This window comes from Telopea speciosissima, chromosome 3 (genome assembly GCF_018873765.1).
Source record: "Telopea speciosissima isolate NSW1024214 ecotype Mountain lineage chromosome 3, Tspe_v1, whole genome shotgun sequence".
Taxonomy (NCBI): domain Eukaryota; kingdom Viridiplantae; phylum Streptophyta; class Magnoliopsida; order Proteales; family Proteaceae; genus Telopea; species Telopea speciosissima.
Genome location: NC_057918.1, coordinates 47,475,243 through 47,494,223, shown reverse-complemented (window position 1 = coordinate 47,494,223; position 18,981 = coordinate 47,475,243). Strand labels below are relative to the sequence as shown.

Here is an 18,981-nt window from a genome sequence, read left to right as displayed (position 1 = left end):
GTGTTCTGCCTTCCCTTTCTTTTCTTCCTTGATCATCCTCGAGTTTCTCTGCTAAAGATATTTCTTTGAAGCTTCTGCAGTAGCTTCGTTCAGTGTTTTCTTTTTCTTCGACTGTACCTTTCTCGTCCCAAGTAAGTCCTTTTCTCTTTTTCCTTTTCATTGAACTGCGTTTTCTTTATTCATCTTTAGGAAATAGGGGAGTCCAAGAAAAGTTCGACCTCGAAATCTAATCCAGAAGCAGAATCTCTGTTGGACGAGGGGGAGAAGTTGTATCATGGAGTAGCTTTGGAAGGATCCTGAGGGGCTTCATCTCGACCCTCCCTAGTAGACGCTGCAAGTTCTAGGATTCCCATATTGGTTCCTAGGATTTCTTCTGGGGCGTCTGGCAGTAGTTCTAGCCTTTCCTCCAAGAAATTGCTGGGTAGAAGGGGATATCGGGTTCGCCAACCCCAACAGGATCCCACCATTGAAAAAGGGGTGGATGATATTCCTTCCGTTCTGTTGGAGACCCGAAATGTCTATGCCATCCCTGATTCTGTAGTTCTCAGGGTTCCGCACTCTAGAGATAGGTTAAATCAACCTCAGCGTCATGAGGTGGGTCTTATTCTAGAAACCTTCAAGGCAGGGCTTCAATATCCTCTTCCTTCCTTCGTTGCTCAGCTCCTTAGACATTATAAAGTTGCCCCCAGTCAATTAGTTCCCAACTGTTGGAGATGTGTGGGGGCTTTTATTATTAGGTGTACTGCGGGGCAGACGTCCTTCTCCTGCTCTGTTCATTAGATGTTTTACCTTGAATCAGAATAGTGGTCATCCGGGGTGGTATTACCTCCGTCAGAGGGATGTTCCAATTGTGGGTCCTCTCCCATCGGCCATTCATGGCTGGAAGCAGAGGTTCTTCTGGGCGGCTTGTGTAGGGCCCAAGTGCCCTACCGTATGGGGCTATCCCAATACAAGGTTGGGGAATAGGATTCCACCCTTGGACTCTAAAGATCAGCTGACCTTGGAGAAAATGATGCCTCACAAGAGTCGTGTCAAAGCTGGGACCATTGACACTTTGGATATGAACGAATTGGAGAGGGGTGAGCATCTCGGGAACTCCTCATTTCGTCTTCCCCATGGTCTCCTGTGCATGTTTAGCTTTTTCTCACCTTATTTATTTATTCTCTCTTTTTTTTGTAGTGGAATTTCCCCTAGATTCTCTTGCTACATTTATGGAGAGTGAAAACCTTCAAGTGGCTGGGGATGTGGTTCTCCCTCCTTCAGACAATAGTAGGAAGAGAAAAGTACTCCCAACCGAGCAGGATAAAGGCCATTCGAAGAAGGATTCCTCCAAGGTTCCTCTTACTCCTTCCCGAGGTGTCAAGATTGGAGATTCTTCAAATAAGGGGAAGAGTTCCTCTTCGGGTCTGGTCATGTGGCAGGAGGAGGAGTCCTCTTTAGCTTTAAAGGATCCGCCTCCCTCGGATAAGTCGAAGAAGAAAGAAGAACAAGGGGAAGAAAAAAGTAAGCACAGACTTGTTCGTCCCCAAGTGGTCAATCAGTAATGACCAAAGGGTGATCGGTAGTGTTGCTGCTGTTGAGAATTTGGCCCTGAACTGCGTTCCTCCAGCTGACCTGGATTGGTTGTCCGAGATGGATGATGATACATTGGAGAAGTCAACTCTTACACGGGCCTACGAGGTGACGCTCCATTCTTGGCTTGTAATTTAATGATTCCTCATTTCTTGTTGTTTGATTTTCTCTTTTGGCTCCAGGCCCTTGCCTTTATCTCTGGGCTAGTGGAGTGTAAGAGAAAGATTGCCTTGGTGTATGCGGAATTGGAGAAGGAAATGGTGGAGTTGAAGAAGGCCGCCCAGGATAATGATGAATGGATTTACCTATTGAAGGTTGATGTCAGGGACCTTAAGCCAGGAAAAGAGACTGCCGAGAAAGCACTGGTAGAGGCTGAAGAGAAGTGAAAGCAAGCGGAAAAAGATGCTAAGTCTTCTTCTTCTTCTTATACAAAGGTCAAAGGAAAGCTGGCTGAGAAGGAGCAACAGATCCAAAATCAGAAGGCCGACATTACTACTTTGAAGGCCCAAATTGAGGAACCGGGGGCCAAGGCAGTCGATGAATATCTCAAGTCTGAGGCCTAGAAGATCAATCATATGTCTACAACTACTTTGGCCCTGTTAAAAATAGCCTATTCTATCTGGCGGCAAGTAAAGGAGAGGTAACCAGATTTTAACTTTGAGGGTATATTCGAGGTGCAAAATATGCTTGTGCGGTTGAAGTCTGGTGCCTACAAGCCTGCGTCTTCGATTGGTTATTTGGACATCCCTCGTCCGTCTTCATTTTCAGTAACTCCTTCGATGGTTGGGACCTTGGTTGATGGCCAAGGCACTTCAGTTGGCACTGGGGAAACTGGTGTTGCCGTGCCTGAGTAGACGGTTGTTGAAGTCTCAACCGAGATGATCTCGAAGCAGGCTACTGACCAGAGCGTTGAGGTGAGAACTGAGGATCCTTTGCCAGCCCCTGTTGATGATCCGACCATCACCTAAGCTGTTCCAGATGTTGAGAACATTCCTCTAGTTTGACTTTCCTGCCTCTTACTACATGTCATTGTTCCATTCTCTCCCCATTTTTTCTCTCTTCTTTTTTTTTTTTTTTTTTTTTTTTGTTGGAAGTGTAAGGTTCTGCCACTGAGATTTGTAATGAAGGATGACGATGATTCCCTTATTTTTTACGTTCTCATGTATCTGACCATGGCTTTTCTCTTTTTATTAGGGCAATCTTTCCTTGTGTGGTACTTTGCCCGTTGATGCTTTGAAGCAAGAGAAGGAACTCCACTCTAGGATAACAACATATGCCAAGGCCAATGACGTGCTGAGGAAACACTATTCTCGTCTGGAGAGTGAACTCGATCACCTTAAATCTCTCGAGCGTTGGGAGGAAGATCTACTGAGCAGGCTTGAGTTTGCCCAAGATATCATTGACAACGTCACTGATTATCTTTGGGCTGAGAAGTATGCCGCACCTAATCTTACCATTGAGCATATGATTCAGTCATCAGTCTTTAAACATTTCTGCGAGGACAAAGCCTTAGAGGGTGCCCAACGTTTATATAACAGGATAAATGAAGCTGCCCCACATTTTAAATGGGGGAAGATTTGGTTAGGTTTTGACCCTAATGTTCTTATAAGGGAGGTTGTATTAGAACCAACTTCACTTTCAATTCCTTTCTTCCTTCCTCCTCGGGATGTTCCTGGGCCTTTGCCCCCTAATCCTCCTCGTCCTGAGCTCAAATACTTATGAATGTTAATATTGTACCTCGAATGCCAATTGCTGTCCCCTTACTTTGAAATAAATTATGATTTTCCTTGGTGACATTCCAACACTGATTCCAGTTGGTTCTTCTTGCCACGCTGCTTGGTTCAATAGCTTTCTTTGCATTTTACCTTTCTGCATGACGTATATATACATTATGGCATAAATCTCTTCCCTAGGGATTTCTTACAGATTCCGCACGCAAACATTTATTACTCCCATCTTGACTGACGCTTTGGTTAACTCACCATTAATGGAACTGGTGCGGGAGTCGAATCATTGCCTCCATAATCGTACCCTTCCCCTTTTTTGGAATAGCGTCGGACCAACAAGGTCTGGACATGTGGCGTTACTCCCCTTTAATTTGGGTAGTTGGGCCTTGATATTCTCTTTCGAATGTGAACCGTCGTTGAGCCCTTTAAATAGCGCCCTTTGTTCCTCCTGGATCCAAAGGTTTCCTACGCTTATCACCCTTTTGCTTTCTCATGGAAATTCTAAGCTTTCTCTAGTGTTTTGGGTGCCGGTGTCTTCACAGATACAAAGGTTGTAAGTTTCTGAAGGCATACTTGCTTTAAGATCCTTCTTTCGGCTTTAATCTTCAATCGACATTGGCCCTCATAGCTTCGATCCTCAATCGACACGCAGTGTCCTTTGGGTTTCTTGGCTTTGGGGCCTTCTCTGCATGTAGTGTGCCCTCGCCAATGCTTGGAGTGGGAACGTTACAGCAGAGAAATTGAGAGTCTTGAGCGGGCTATTTCCTGCCGACCCTAACCTCTTAAGGATTTGAGGTGTGATGATTTGGCATTGGCAGTGTGCTGGAGGACCTAAACTAGCGCTACGCTCGTGCTCTTCAAGCTCCGCATCTCTTGCAGAGGTAGGGGAGTGGTAACAGGGCTATTTTGGTGCTTTAAAGGAGCTTCCAAACGTCCTAATGGTGAATCCCATTTGGCAAAACTATCCCTTCTTGACATCTCAGGGTCACTTGGAACAGGTGGAACTGCCTCATAAATGTCAGGCTTGATCTCCATCTATCCGATGTTGTTGTTATGGCTGCACCTATTTCATACCCCTCGGTCCCTGGTACCTGCATCACTCATTTGTTGGGGTAAAATCCACACATCACCCATTATGGTTTTGATGATAACAAATAAGTTAGTTGTACAAACTCTTGTCTAAAAGATGCATAGATAAGAGCAGAGCATCAAGTGAGGGGGAGCACTCAATTCAAGAGATTGATGCTCAAAGCAAATTGAACTTGTCCAATCTTTCAAGATATCAAAGAATCATGAAGAATGGAGAACAAGTTTTGAAGTCAAAGATCAAGACAAGTGAGAGAAACTCTCTTTGAAGATACTCATGTAAAGAAGTGAAGTTCAAGACTTGAAGAAGTTTGAAGACTTAGAATTGTACTAAGTTGTAAATTCATTTGTTAAAGTTATAATTGATGTAATGCACACACGCACGCATTCATTTAGAATGTCCTTAGGAGGTGATTTGACCCTTTAGACATGTGACTATTAAGTTTTGGAACCCCCCAAACTAAACCCTTTTGGAATCGACCCAAGTAAGTCCAATAAAGGACTTAATTATGTCAGCAAAAATTTTATGATCCAGCATACCGGATCATGAAACGGCATACCGGATCAGTGTTGCAATCTCAGAAAAATGCTCACAGTAGCCTTCCGGAGTACGCTGGATTGTAATCCAGCATACCGGATTCTGAATCAGCATACCGGATCATAATCCAGCATACCCGATCAGTGCTTGACTGTTAAAATATGATCGTTATTCCCTTGTTTCTTAAGGAAAGTAGGTGATCTGGCATACCGAATTCCCATCCAGCATACCGAATTATTTATAGACTATGGAATCCGAATGTTAATTGGATTCCTTATTGGTTCTAGGCTCCTAGCCTATAAATACCCTCTTGATTAGTGTTCTAAACACAATAATTATCTACAATCAAGAGCTCTAAAAGATCAATTAGTCCCTAGTGAGATTATACACACAAGATTCTAAATAGTGAAATTCTCTCTAAGGTGAGAGGAGTGGATGTAGGCACATTTTGGCCGAACCACTATAAATTGCTTGTGTCTCTTTGCATTGCTTGTCTTTACTCTTCTCTATCTTTATTGTTGTTTTTAATTCCACATAGTTCTTTTAATTTTCGAACCTACACCTATTCACCCCCCTCTAGGTGACTTCACAATTGGTATCAGAGCAGGTGGTCGCGGGTTCTAGTCTCCCAGGTGCCATGGGTGCTCTGTTATTGGGCATGCATTAGTGCCATGGGTGCTCTATTATTGGGCGTGCATTAGTACCATGGGTGCTCTGTTATTGGGTGTACATTTGAGGGGGGATTGTTGGGAGTGACCCAAAATGCCCTGCCCAGATCCCCGCTCGGACGAGGGAGTGATGCGCGCTGGCTGGTGTGCAATAAGGAATTAAAAGTTGCACCTTCCCTCACAAGGCATCTTTTGGGGGATTGGCGAGCGTTTGGTTCTACATCATTGTCCTGCTCGGGAGGATCAAGACAAGGCAGATCGGGCTTGCGGTTTAGGCGCATCTGTAGTTTACCTCGTTTTCTCCTTCCTGAAGTTGAATTTGGACCTGAGCATATTCGATCATAAATTGGCCCTTGTAACTATATCAAGCCTGAATGTTGTAATTATCCCATGTACTTGTACTAGGATCTTGGCATATTAATAAAAGATCTTTATTATCTGAGCATCTTTCAGTTGGATTCCTTCTGATGGGCTTTTGCTTCTTATGCTCTTCATTCTTTTTTTAACTTGTCGGCGAGCCCAGATAATCATCATGTGGACTGGGGAAATGCCCCTATGGTGCAACTCACCATTATGGTCGGATGACCATCGGCTTAATTATGGAAACGGTCATATGGTGCAACTCACCATTATGGTCGGATGACCATCATCTTGATTGGAGAAACACCCCTATGGTGCAACTCACCATTATGGTCGGATCTCCATCATCTTGATTGGGAAAATGCCCCTATGGTGCAACTCACCATTATGGTTGGATGACCATCATCTTGATTGGGGAAGCGCCCCTATGGGGCAACTCACCATTATGGTCAAACTACCATCATCTCGATTGGGGAAGCGCCCCTATGGTGTAACTCACCATTATAGTCGGATGGCCATCATCTTGATTGGGGAAACGTCCCTATGGTGCAACTCACCATTATGGTAATTGTTAGCACATTATTAGTAACAACGATAACCATGTAGGAAAAGAATAATTGCAAGAACAGATCATTGCCATTAATTGTTTGATCAACTGAGGATGCCTTTATTAGCCGTAGCCTGACATTTCCAAAAAAAACTTTGCTTTAATCAAATGAAAATTGAAATTTAGACAACCTGACCTTATTGGTAGAATTTTCATAAATTTTTTACATTCCAAGACCGTGGTATGGGTACCCCCTCCAGAGTCTTCAAATGAAAGGCCTCTGATGCCACTTGTTTGGAGATTCTGTATGGTCCTTCCCAGTTGGGTGCTAATTTTCCTATGGACCTCGGATCTGAAGCTTCTACCTTGCGTAAGACCAATTCTCCTTGGTAAAATCTTCTGACTTTTAACTTTAAATTATAGTGGCGTGCTATTCGTTGCTGATGAGCCCCGTTTTTTACCCGAGCTGTGTCTCTAATCTCTTCTTATAGATTCAGGTTTATCCTTAATTCTTCATCATTAACTTCTGGATTGTAGAATTGCACCCTCATGGATGTTTCTCCTATCTCCACAGGAATTATTGCCTCTGTTCCATATGCCAACATGAAGGGTGTTTCCCCTGTTGCCAGCCTCGTTGTTGTTCTATATGCCCATAAAATGTTAGGCAATTCTTCTACCCACAATCCCTTGGTTGTTTCTAGCTTCTTCTTAATTCCATATAGTAGAATTTTATTCATCGTCTTTGCTAGTCCATTGGATTGGGGGTGGGCAATTGAGGTCTTCCTTAGCTAGATTTCATACTGATCACTAAACTCTTTGAATTTTTACTCAAGCTGTTTTCCATTATTAGTGATGAGAGTTCTCGGTATTCCATATCTATAAATTACTGAGTGAAGAAAGAACTTCCATACCTTTGCCACAGAAATCACAGCCAAAGCTTCTACCTCCACCCATTTGGTGAAATAGTCCACAGCCACAACTACAAATTGTCTTCCCCCAGGTGCCTTGGGAAAAGGTCCCAGTATATCCATGCCCCATTGCACAAAAGACAACGGACTCGAAATTGAGGTGAGCTTTGTTGCAAACTTACAGGTTGGCGAGTGACAGGCATAAATTTTTCACATATCAGGCATTTGCAGACAAAACTCATCGCTTCTTTGCGAAGATAGGGCCAAAAATATCCTTGTCTGATGACTTTGTGAGTGAGTGCCATGCCCCCCAAGTGTTGTCCACAAATGCCCTCATGTATCTCTCGCAGAACATACTCCGCCTTAGTTGGTCGTAGACATTTCAAGTAAGGCATAGCGAACGCCTTTTTATAGAGTATTCCTCCTATCATTGTATACCGTGCTGCCCTCATTCTTACTTTCTTTGCTTCCTCCCTATCGGCGGGCAATGTACCCTTTTGGAGATAGTTCACTATAGGATCCATCCAATAGGGTTCCATCTCGATTGGTAATATCTCTTCTGGCTGCTCTATGCTCGGAGTATCGAGGACATCTATGTAGATGGTTCTACCTAAGTCTTGAAAATCTGAGGTGGCCAGCCTCAAAAGGGCATCTGCTGACACGTTTTGTGCTCGGGGCACTAGGAGTATCTCGAAGTGGCTGAACTTAGTAATCAGGTCATGTACTCTACTTAGGTATTGTGCCATGCACGGTTCCTTTGCCTCATATTCCCCCTTGACCTGGTTGACTATCAGCTGTGAGTCACTGTGTACAGCAATATTTCTTACCATCAAACTTTGTGCCAATTTCAATCTGGCAATTAGTGCCTCATATTCCGCCCCATTGTTGGTGGTTTGGAATTCAAACCTTAGCGCATATTGTACTAAGAACCCTCTAGGGCTTGTTAATATCAGTCCTGCATCGCAACCATCCACGTTAGATGAACCGTCCACGAATAGCGTCCACTGCTCTGTCAATTCCTCAGGCTCCTCACGTGGGGGAGCTTCTTCTTCGGGTAGTGTGCATTCCACAACAAAATCTGCTAGGGCTTGAGCTTTAATGGCATTTCGGGGCTTGCACTGGATGTCAAATTCACCTAACTCTACTGACCATGCCACCAACCTTCCCGAATGGTCAGGCTTGGCTAATATCTTTTTCAGAGGTTAGTTGGTGATTACTTCAATAGTGTAGGCTTGGAAGTAGGGTCTCAACTTTTGGGCCGTTGTTACTAATGCATAAGCGTATTTCTCCACATTGTTATACCTGGTTTTTGCCTCTAGGAGTACTTTGCTGATGTAATAGATCGGTTTCTGGACTCGTCCATCTCCTCGGATTAATACGACACTTACGCTATTGTGGTAACTGCCAAGTACAACTGTAATGTGTCTCCAGGTTCAGGTTTGGTCAGGAGGGGTGGTCGTGCCAAGTACCTTTTCAATTTCGTAAACACGGTCTGACATTCCTCCGTCCACTCGAAGGTGAGCATGGTCCCTTTAACTTCCCTCTCTCGTGCTTGGTTCTTCAAAGCTTTGAAAAAAGGTAAGCAACGATCTCTGGAGGTTAAGATAAATCTTCCCAGAGCCGCTATCCTCCCGGTGAGTTCTTGTAGTTCCTTAACTCTTTCAGGTGGGCGCATCTCCAGTATGGCTTTAATCTTTGTAAGATTCACTTCTATTCCTCTTTTTGAGACCATAAAGCCAAGGAATTTCCCTGAGGTGACACTGAAAGCGCATTTGGCTGGGTTTAACCTCATTTTACTTTTCCTTAGGACTTGAAATGCCTCATCAAGATCTCTAATATGGTCATTCGCCTTTAGACTTTTCACCAACATATCATCTACATATACTTCCATATTTCATCCTATTTGATGCTTGAAAATGTAGTTCACCAATCGTTGGTAAGAGGCCCCGACATTTTTTAACCCGAAGGGCATACAAGTATAACAATATGTATCCCTCCCCACGATGAAGGAAGTCTTCAAGATATCAAGTTCATACATCCTGATCTGGTTATAACCGGAATAGGCATCCATGAAGCTCAACATCTCATGGCCCATCGTGGCATCTATTAGTAAATCAATGCGAGGTAAAGGGTAATAGTCTTTAGGGCATGCTTTATTCAAATCAGTAAAATCAATACACATTCACCACTTGCCATTGGGCTTAGGTACCATTACAACATTAGAGAGCCATTCTGGGTAGATGGCTTCCTCGATGAAACCAGCCTCCAATAGCTTAGTTACTTCCTCGATTACTTTTTCCTGCCATTCAAGGGCGAAGGTTCTTTTCTTCTAGAATATCGGCTTGGCAGTGGGGTATACACTAAGCTTATGCTCGGCCAACTTGCGATCTACACACTGCATGTCAGTCGCAGACCAGGTGAATACATCAACATTTGCCCTCAAGAAGTTTATGAAGGTAATTCTTCTTTCTCCACTTAACCCTGCGCCTATCTGCACGGTACATTTTGCATCTCCTTCTACGATCTCTGCGGGGACCAGATCCTCCTCGGCTTCATTCCTTTCTTGTTCGACGACATTTCGGTTGTCATCCAGATTGATCAGGAGCGTTTGAGGCTCCTTTCCTTTGGCTTGTAGGTATCCTTCATAACATTTGCGGGCAGCGCTCTGACTCCCTCTGCACTCTCCTATCCCATGATCAGTTGGGAACTTCATCATTAGGTGTGGAGTAGAAACCACCGCCTATAGTGCATTGAGTCTTGGCTGCCCCAATATTCCATTATACGTGGAATTCACTTTCACCAACAAAAAGTTCATCTTCACCGTTACAAGCTTGGGCTCCGTTCCCACGGTCACGAGCAGCTCAATTGATCCTTCGACCTGTACTAGGGCCCCATTGAATCCGTACAGGGGGATTCTCCTCTCTTTAGCATCTCAGATTTCAGGAGCTTTTTCTTGAAGGCATCGTAGTACAAGATGTCAGCTGAACTCCCATTGTCCACAAGGATTCTTCCCACCATACAGTTGGTAATGATCATCTTGATCACCAATGCATCGTCATGAGGAAATTGGATGTCAGCCAGATCTTCATCAGAAAAGGTTATTCGCTGATCCATCCTCCTTTTATCTGACTCCTCAGTTTAGAGAACGTTCTGACTATGATGTTTTTGAGAGTTAGACGTTCCTCTTCCCATTCCTGGTCCTCCATATATGGTGGTTATCTCTCTCAAGGGTGCATTCTCTGCATGGGGCTTACCTCGAGGTTGTTCTTCCTTATCAGCCCTGGCAGGCAATCTTTGTCTCCCCTCAGGCTCCCGAGCACGATAATCCTGTCTTCTGTCACTTCCCACTTTCTTGACAAACCTACCCAGGTGTCCCCTCTGAATGAGGGCCTCTATCTCATCTTTCAGCTGTCTGCATTCTTCAGTGTCATGGCCATGGTCTTGGTAAAACCGACAGTATTGGCAGGCCACTGCAGGGTCACCTGGTCCTTTATCTCATTCAGGATATGAGCTCGGGTATGAGTGAGGGCTGTATAGACTGGTTCTGACTCTAGATCTGTGGCTTTGGGGACCTAGGCTTTTCTTTCATCCTTCTTTCTCCTACTGTCTTTGTCATCTCGGCTACGCTTTGAACCGGCTTCACGAACTGACTCATCTTTCTTTTCTTGGGCCTTCTTCTAGGGTTTGTCCTCCTTCTCTGCTGCGAGAATGTTGGCCAAATTGATATACTTCTTACAGCATGAGAATAGCTCATACATATCTCCGGGCTCATCCATGATCAAGGATTTCTTCAATTCCACATCTCGGATGCTGCTACACAACACCTGGAATTTTACCATCTGGTCTAAGTTCCGTACCTCCAATGCCTCTTTGTTGAATCTTGTAAGAAAGCCCCTGATTGATTCATTAGGGCATTGCTTTATGGCTAGAAGGTTGGTGACTATCTTCTTGTGAACTCTGCTGCTCACAAAGTGGGCCAAGAAGGCCTGCCCGAGGTCTGTAAAATTGGAAAGAGAGCGCAGGGGAAGCCGTGAGAACCATTGTCGTGCCGCTCCTTTCAAAGTAGAAGGGAAAGCTCTACACATGATAGCGTCGGAGGCACCCTGAAAGAATAGTAGGGATTTGAAGGTCTCCAAGTGGTCTTCCAGATCCGTGGTGCCTGCATATTGTTCTATGGTTGGCATCTTGAACCCCTTTGGGAGAGGTTCAAATTGCACCTCATCCGTGAACGCCAGATCCGTGGTGAAGTGAAAGTTATGGCTGGGGGCTTGGTTCTTTCCCCGTATGATTTCTTGGATCTGATCTTGGAGTTCCAAGACTTTTTTTGTTCAGGGCGTGTTCAACTTTGGTCATCTGAGAGTCTTGATTCTTGGCGTTCCGCTCCACTTCCTTGTTTCTCTGGCTGGTGTTGTTTGTGTTGCTACGGTGCTCATTATGCCCCAGAGATGGAGATCTTTCCCTGTCTTGCGGCGGAGGCAGGGGTATTGGGATCCTCTGTAAGAGATCACGCTGCATCTCCATCATCTGCTCCATCTTATCTTCCCAGCGGGTCTGCATTGCATCGAACTGTCCGCAGTCACGTACCGTGGTGGATCCCTCAGAAGTCCTGGATGAGACCCCTCCTGGTGCGGTAGTTCATGGTCCTCCGGGATTGGATCCTCAGCTGCCATACGTGAACCGACCGAATGAGCCAAGGTCTCCTCCTGGATAACAGCAGGGGGTACCGGAGGTGCATTAGCCGCTGTCGCGGCTGCGGCTCTGGTAGTTCTTGACTGATTTCTAGTGTTGGTCATGGTGGGATCTTCGTAGGTCTTTATTCTCCGGTTCCCACAGACGGCGCCAAACTGTTGTGTGAAGAATTCTGCCGGAGATATTCTCCAAGAACACAACTGATAAACTAATTCAGAACTTAACAAAATTGGGAAAACTGGAGTTGACATTGTGAAGCAATGGAATTTCTTTATTGATTATTGAATTGAATTACATGAGCATCAAGGCTCCTTATTTATAATGGTTGGGGGGGGATCTGAGAGAATCCTTCCCCTTTGGATATTTCCTTTTTAGGGAGCATGGATTTAGGAAACTCCCACTCCAACTACCATCTTCCTTAGATCTCGGGATCTGGTGATTCTTGGAGCACGTGGGGCCTCTACTTGGTTAACTGCCTTAGTGGACCTGCCCTGTAACCGTCATAAGCGTGGTTCTTCCTAGGCACGCTTTTGAACTAATCTTGCTTACGGTCCAAGATTGGCCACGTGTAGGATCAAGATTAATGCACAGAATGTGGCGTATCACTTAACAAAACAATTACCAGGCCCCAGATTTTGACCAGTACAATCTGGCAACTCTCTAACTTGGATGTTCTCCCTAAATAGGTAGGGAAAACCATATTGAGTAGCAACCCAATCACCATTTATATCGCCTACACTGAGTGGCCAGTGTGTAGTCAGTCTTGTTAGTAGACATTAACCATTGGCACATTGTAGACGCACAAAACACAAATGTAACGATAAGTGCCTCTTAGGTATGGGAAAAAGTACTTACCAGGAACTCCTTTTGGTAAACACAACTAGCGGTGTACCATTCAAGAATTTCTATGGATCAATGTTCAAAACATTAAACTGCTTGTATTTATATTTCCAACCAATGAATTATATAATATGACAACCCTAGAACATAGTGCCCAAGTCTGTCCATAGTTGAGAAAAAATAACTGTACATAAAGGACAGTTGCACAAAATATGACAAGGGTCAATGTTCTTTGTGGGGAGTGTGACCCCTACGAGTTCATGGCCAATGAGAGCACATATGTTGGCATCATGAGGGGTAGGATTTTCGCCTTTCGTGGGAGTGGGAAGTCATTTCACCCCTATGTGTTTAGGCGTGGGGTGATACACTCCCCCACAAAGAACTTTCTTCCATATAACAATTATAACAAGCACATAATGAAAATATAATTAATTAATTCAATCAAACTAAACTGGATTTAATGGACATACATAAAATGTCAAAATATCCAATAAGAAGGCAAGGAGGGTGTATGTGTGTGTGTGTGTGAGAGAGAGAGAGAGAGAGAGAGAGAGAGAGAGAGAGAGATACAAGGTCTGGGGAGGGTCATAATGTATGCATCCTTACCCCTGCTTTCGTAGAAAGGCTACTTCCAAATGTGAGTTTATGACCAATTGGTCACAATGGAGCAACCTCACTGTTGCACTAAGGCCTGCCCTATTTTTTTTTTTAAATAATATTCTTTCAGCAAATTCCTAATCCGATCCAATAAAGTGGATTGGTTGGGATCTTCCCCTTAAGGTATAAATACTGCTACACTGCCCTTGTACAGATTCCTCTACACCCTCCTCACATAATAAACAATGGAAGCTACCCTAACATTTCTCTCTCTCCTATTGTGATTCAGATGAATGATGTCATTTTATCATCCTTCATTGGTTGTAGTGTGGAGATCCGTTCTTACACTACTACCCTTGTAGAAACCCTCTCCCACCTATTAAATATCAAACACTTGGTCGGAAGAGAAAGCTGAAAAGTATATTTAGCATTCGGGATCCCGAAATGTCTCTGATGCTCCCAAACAGACTGGAATTGTGAATGACTCTCCCTCTCTCTCTCTCTCTCTCATCGTCTCTTCAAATCGGTGAGCAGGTAATGGTCCAACTTTCGATCGATTTGTTTCCAAATAACACTGGTTTTGACATAGCTGCCGATCCTGCAATGTTCTGCTTTCAATTTAATGCACAATATTTATAGGTCTTCAAAACACAAGAATCGACCTAGTTTTTACAAATTGAAGTTGTCGTCTGCCTTGAGAGAAGATTAGTCGTAGGTCAACATTTGGGTAGTTCTTTCTGATATGTGTTCTTCTCCGTTTGATAAGTGATCTCTTGTATGTGTTCTAGCTTACCAAGTTGTTTAATTATCACTTTCTTTGAATTATCTGTAAATTACTCCATAAGATCCTCATTATATTTCTTTTTCTTTGAGTTAATTTGTTCATTTTCTGTCAAATTTTTGTTTTATTTTACTTTTATTCGTTTACTGTAAATGAGCATTTAGATATTGGCTAGATCTATTTTTCGCATTTTCTTGGTTTAAGTCATCAATGTGGACGCTTATAAACTTGGCAAATTACGAATAGTTGTACCTCTGCTTTTGTTATCCGGGTTTCTAATGGAGCAGGATTTGTTCTGTTTAAATTGGAATTAAACTGTGTTGTCCATGTTCTGTTTCTCTCTTGATTCACTTATCTCTTTTATAATGCTTTTATCACCTTGTAGATTTTTCTGCGTTAGCTATGGATTTGAAGGAATATAAGCCCTTGAATGTCGGTCTCCTCATTGTCGCAACAATAATCATTGCAAAGCTTCTTTCTGCCCTTCTGATACCTCGATCCCGAAAACGACTTCCCCCAACTGTAAAGGCATGGCCATTGTTTGGTGGACTTGCTCGTTTCATGAAAGGCCCCATTGTGATGCTCAAGGAAGAGTATCCAAAACTTGGAAGTGTATTCACTGTGAATCTTTTGAACAAGAAAATCACTTTCCTCATTGGACCTGAAGTATCCGCTCATTTCTTCAAGGCTTCCGAGTCCGATCTTAGCCAGCAAGAGGTCTACCAATTCAATGTGCCCACTTTTGGTCCAGGTGTTGTGTTCGATGTTGATTATTCAGTGCGACAGGAACAGTTCCGCTTCTTCACGGAATCTCTGAGGGTGACGAAATTGAAGGGCTATGTGGATCAAATGGTTGTCGAAGCTGAGGTAACTTTCCCTTCATTAGCACTTGTCCTTATTTTTCTGTCTGCATCTGTGGAAAACTTTACAGCAAGTAAAATTGTGCATTTCATCAGGAATTCCAATTTGTAGATTGGCCACAGATGTTATATGCACTGAAGTGCTCACACACACACACACGCACTTCTGTGCACAAATGTTTTTCATGGGTGATGGTGTGGTGGTTTTGCCAGATGCAAATTATATACTGATGTGAGCAATCTGGTAGTCTGACTCTCTTCTTTCCTGTCATGAGCAAATGAGTCCCTTTTCTATTCCTATAAATCAATCTGGCAATTCTAGCCGTATTTGGTGGTGTTTCTCCCTGGCAGAGCTGCTGCCTTTCTGTTTTAACTTTTCACAACAGGACTTGCTTCCTGGGGGTAGGAAAGTGAGCACGGCATGCCTGTTGCTAGTTTCTGAAGCTGCCTAAGATAACCCAACAGACTGCCATTTAGTTGAAATGTTGATGTTACGTGGCAGGTGAGAGTGATAGTGGGTTATGTAAGTTATTGTGTAGTTATCACTAGTGCGGTGTTGTTGTGCATAGGAATAGGAGATGTGAGAAGTTATAGGAAGTGTGTGAGAAGTTATAGGAGGTGTGTGAGTTGTTATTAGGAGTTCTTGTAACTTATTCAACCACTACTAGTGAGTCTTGTATGTCTTATTTAAATGGAAATCCTATACAGTCTGGGATATGTATATTTAAAACCCGTTAAATTATTTGTTATTTGAGGAGGTCACCTCTATAAGACCAATATTTCCTTCTCTCCCATCTCTCTTATTCTAAGATGCATATCAATTGAAAGATGCTTATTTAATTGTTTCAAAAATAATTATACCAGCACTATAAAATTAGTGCACTATCCAAATTTTATACTCATCTTTCATGCGGCTTTATTTGCTCATCACTCTATTTTTCCTGCTATTGAAGTTGATCTTACTCGTCTTTGAAATGCATAATCTGTTCTGATCTCCAAACACACCAATTTTCAGCTGTGAGCTCAGGTGCATAATTAGAAATTACTAAACAGAAAATGTAAATTAGGGGGTCTGCTATCAGTTCAGTTTATTGTCAATGTATGCTAGAGGAGTACTTCAGGAGTAGTTCTATACAATTACTAACAGTTCAGAAATGTTGTGAACAATCACAGGCTCATAAAAGTTATCTTTTATGTTCTTGATACCTATTAATTCTTCTTTTCCCCTATGTAACTGCTCAAGTATTGTGTCGGTCTCTTTCTTGTGGGAAGTCTGGGTGTCCACATATAAATTGTCATCGTGGTTTGAGGCCCTGCACTAAATCCCACTGAAATTGGTTTTATTTGCTAGCTTGTAAAACCTCCTATTTTCTTGTATTCAGCTTGATCCTTGTATAATTCTGTTTATGAGCTATTTCAATCTCTGGGGATGTCTAAAGTCTAGGGCGATGGAACTTTAGTCAAGCTTTGTCATCCCAATAACATGCCATGTGTCAAATTTTTAAGGCTCTGACCTATACAGAGCCTTTAAGATTATACCAATAAAAATAGCATGAGTAGATGATTTTAACATTTGATTTTATGGTAACTCTTGGAGCTTTCCTTGGCCCTATTTTAGTTCTTATTGACTAATCAAGAAAATTCACAAAAAACACATGTTAATGAATCAAACATGCATTCTGATTTTTATTATAGTCAATCTCTTGTACATGAGCTGCCAAACAACAGGTCCTGATCCTCTTGTATCACTCTTTGTTTTGCAAACCTGAGGTATCAGCTTTGTTATTAATACTAATGCTTGGATAAAAGTAAGTTTTTATCTCTCTACTTGTATCTATAAACTTTGAGATGATGGGAGTAGTGACAGTAGTCTAGTTATTTGCTCCAATATTCCAACTTGATATTTATTTCTTAAATGCTATATCTGTGTGTAATACATCTTCATTAAGTCATGTTTAAGCCCTTGGCCAATGAAGTAATGCTGAACAATGGCCATGTTTTTGGGAGTTAACTGGTACTGATGCTGTGTCCATTCACAATATGGGCAGGACTACTTTTCAAAGTGGGGAGACAGTGGTGAGGTGGACCTTAAATATGAACTGGAGCATCTAATTATCTTGACAGCGAGTAGATGCCTTCTGGGTCGTGAAGTTCGTGATAAACTCTTTGATGATGTGTCTGCACTCTTCCACGACCTTGACAATGGTATGCTCCCAATCAGTGTCATGTTCCCATACCTACCCATTCCAGCTCACCGCCGCCGTGATCGTGCCCGTAAGAAGCTTGCGGAGATCTTCACAAAGATCATATGTTCTAGGAAAAATGCTGGCAAATCGGAGAATGATATGCTGCAATGCTTCATTGATTCAAAGTACAAAGACGGACGCCCAACAACAGAGAGTGAGGTCACTGGTCTGCTCATTGCTGCCCTTTTTGCTGGACAGCACACCAGTTCCATCACTTCTACCTGGACTGGGGCTTATCTCTTATGTCATGACAAGTACCTCTCCGCCGTGTTGGATGAACAGAGGAGACTGATGAAGCAGCATGGGAACAAGGTTGATCATGACATCCTGTCTGAGATGGATGTCCTGTACAGGTGCATCAAGGAAGCCCTGAGGCTGCATCCTCCTCTGATACTGCTGCTGCGTAGCTCTCACACCGACTTCAGTGTGACGACCCGGGAGGGAAAAGAATACGACATACCGAAGGGAAACATTGTTGCCACATCACCAGCTTTTTCCAATCGGCTGCCACATATATATAAGGATCCAGAAAGGTATGACCCGGACAGATTTGCTGCAGGAAGGGAAGAGGACAAGGCAGTGGGGCCATTCTCATACATCTCATTTGGGGGTGGGAGACATGGGTGTCTTGGAGAGCCATTTGCATATCTGCAGATAAAGGCAATATGGAGCCATTTACTTAGAAATTTTGAGTTGGAGTTAGTCTCCCCTTTCCCAGAAATTGATTGGAATGCCATGGTTGTGGGTGTGAAGGGGAAGGTGATAGTGCGGTACAAGCGTCGACAACTTTCTGTTGACTAACTAACTATCACAGAGCAAGTTGTCAGCAAATTTTTCTACTTCTATGACCTAGTTCATGTGATTGTGTTTGCTGATTCTTATTCTTCAATCCTCATTGCTGTCCTTGAATTTGTAGGGCTTTGCATTTTTTGTGTTTTTTTTTCAGGGGGAAGAGGGGGAGGGGAGGGGAGGGGAGGGGAGGGGGAATGTTTACTTTTGGTTGTTAGCAGTGGAACTCTTTTGTTTTGTTTTTTTAAAATGGAAATCGTAGTGGAACTCTATGATTTTGTTTTCTGTCAGTTATAAATTTTTTTGGGGGAAGTTTTTCCTATTGGGGATCATGACCCTTGCACACTCGCAGAAGCATCAGCACAGGCGGCATTTCCACCTTTCATGAGGGTGGGGTGGTCATTTGGCCCCTGCCTGTATCCACATAGTTCTTTTTCCCCCTCACCCTTTCTCATCTAATCCTGGAATTTTTATTTTGGTTGGGGGTGGGGGTGGGGGTGGGGCTGAGGGTCGAAGGAATTCCTTCATAGGTTATTTAACATTAATTGTCATTATTTGACTCCTCTTTTCGACATAATTGAATCCTCGATTGGGATGTAAATGGATAGTAAAAAAAAATTCATATTTATATGTAAAATTTACACATACCACCCCTGAGGTTTGACGAAAGGATATTTTCACCCCCCAGTTTTGGAAAATTCTGCGTACCCCCCTGAGGTTTGCAAACGGTAACAAATAAGCCTATTCCGTTAGTTCATGACTAACACTATTAA

At 43.1% G+C, this 18,981-nt stretch overlaps 2 protein-coding genes across 4 annotated transcripts; one reads left to right on the top strand and one right to left on the bottom strand.

Annotated features, from left to right (window-relative positions):
- Positions 1-6,983: 6,983 nt before the first annotated feature.
- On the bottom strand, positions 6,984-9,297 carry LOC122655236. Its single transcript, XM_043849448.1, has 4 exons — positions 8,795-9,297; positions 7,589-8,567; positions 7,410-7,502; positions 6,984-7,286 (listed from the first exon to the last, which is right to left on the bottom strand). The coding sequence occupies exons 1-4, from the start codon at positions 9,295-9,297 to the stop codon at positions 6,984-6,986; spliced, it is 1,878 nt and encodes a 625-aa protein (XP_043705383.1).
- A 4,747-nt stretch (positions 9,298-14,044) lies between these two features.
- LOC122656763 (sterol 14-demethylase-like) lies at positions 14,045-18,323 on the top strand. 3 transcript variants are annotated; one of them, XM_043851405.1, is made up of 4 exons: positions 14,045-14,066; positions 14,699-15,180; positions 17,222-18,234; positions 18,267-18,306. In XM_043851405.1, the coding sequence occupies exons 2-3, from the start codon at positions 14,716-14,718 to the stop codon at positions 18,218-18,220; spliced, it is 1,464 nt and encodes a 487-aa protein (XP_043707340.1). In that variant the 5' UTR covers positions 14,045-14,066; positions 14,699-14,715; the 3' UTR covers positions 18,221-18,234; positions 18,267-18,306. The 3 variants fall into 3 exon arrangements, with proteins under 3 accessions (XP_043707340.1, XP_043707341.1, XP_043707339.1); XM_043851406.1 differs by having other exon boundaries at positions 17,222-18,229; positions 18,262-18,305; XM_043851404.1 differs by having other exon boundaries at positions 14,046-14,066; positions 17,222-18,323.
- Positions 18,324-18,981: the final 658 nt, after the last annotated feature.

Coding starts and splice junctions, on each gene's coding strand:
- LOC122656763 (XM_043851404.1), top strand. CDS start 14,716: ATGGATTTGAAGGAATATAAGCCCTTGAATGTCGGTCTCCTCATTGTC. Junction 15,181..17,221: donor AAATGGTTGTCGAAGCTGAG/GTAACTTTCCCT, acceptor CAATATGGGCAG/GACTACTTTTCAAAGTGGGG.
- LOC122655236 (XM_043849448.1), bottom strand. CDS start 9,297: ATGGAAGTATATGTAGATGATATGTTGGTGAAAAGTCTAAAGGCGAAT. Junction 7,503..7,588: donor TGCCTGTCACTCGCCAACCT/GTAAGTTTGCAA, acceptor CCTTTTCCCAAG/GCACCTGGGGGAAGACAATT. Junction 7,287..7,409: donor CTGTGATTTCTGTGGCAAAG/GTATGGAAGTTC, acceptor TATGAAATCTAG/CTAAGGAAGACCTCAATTGC.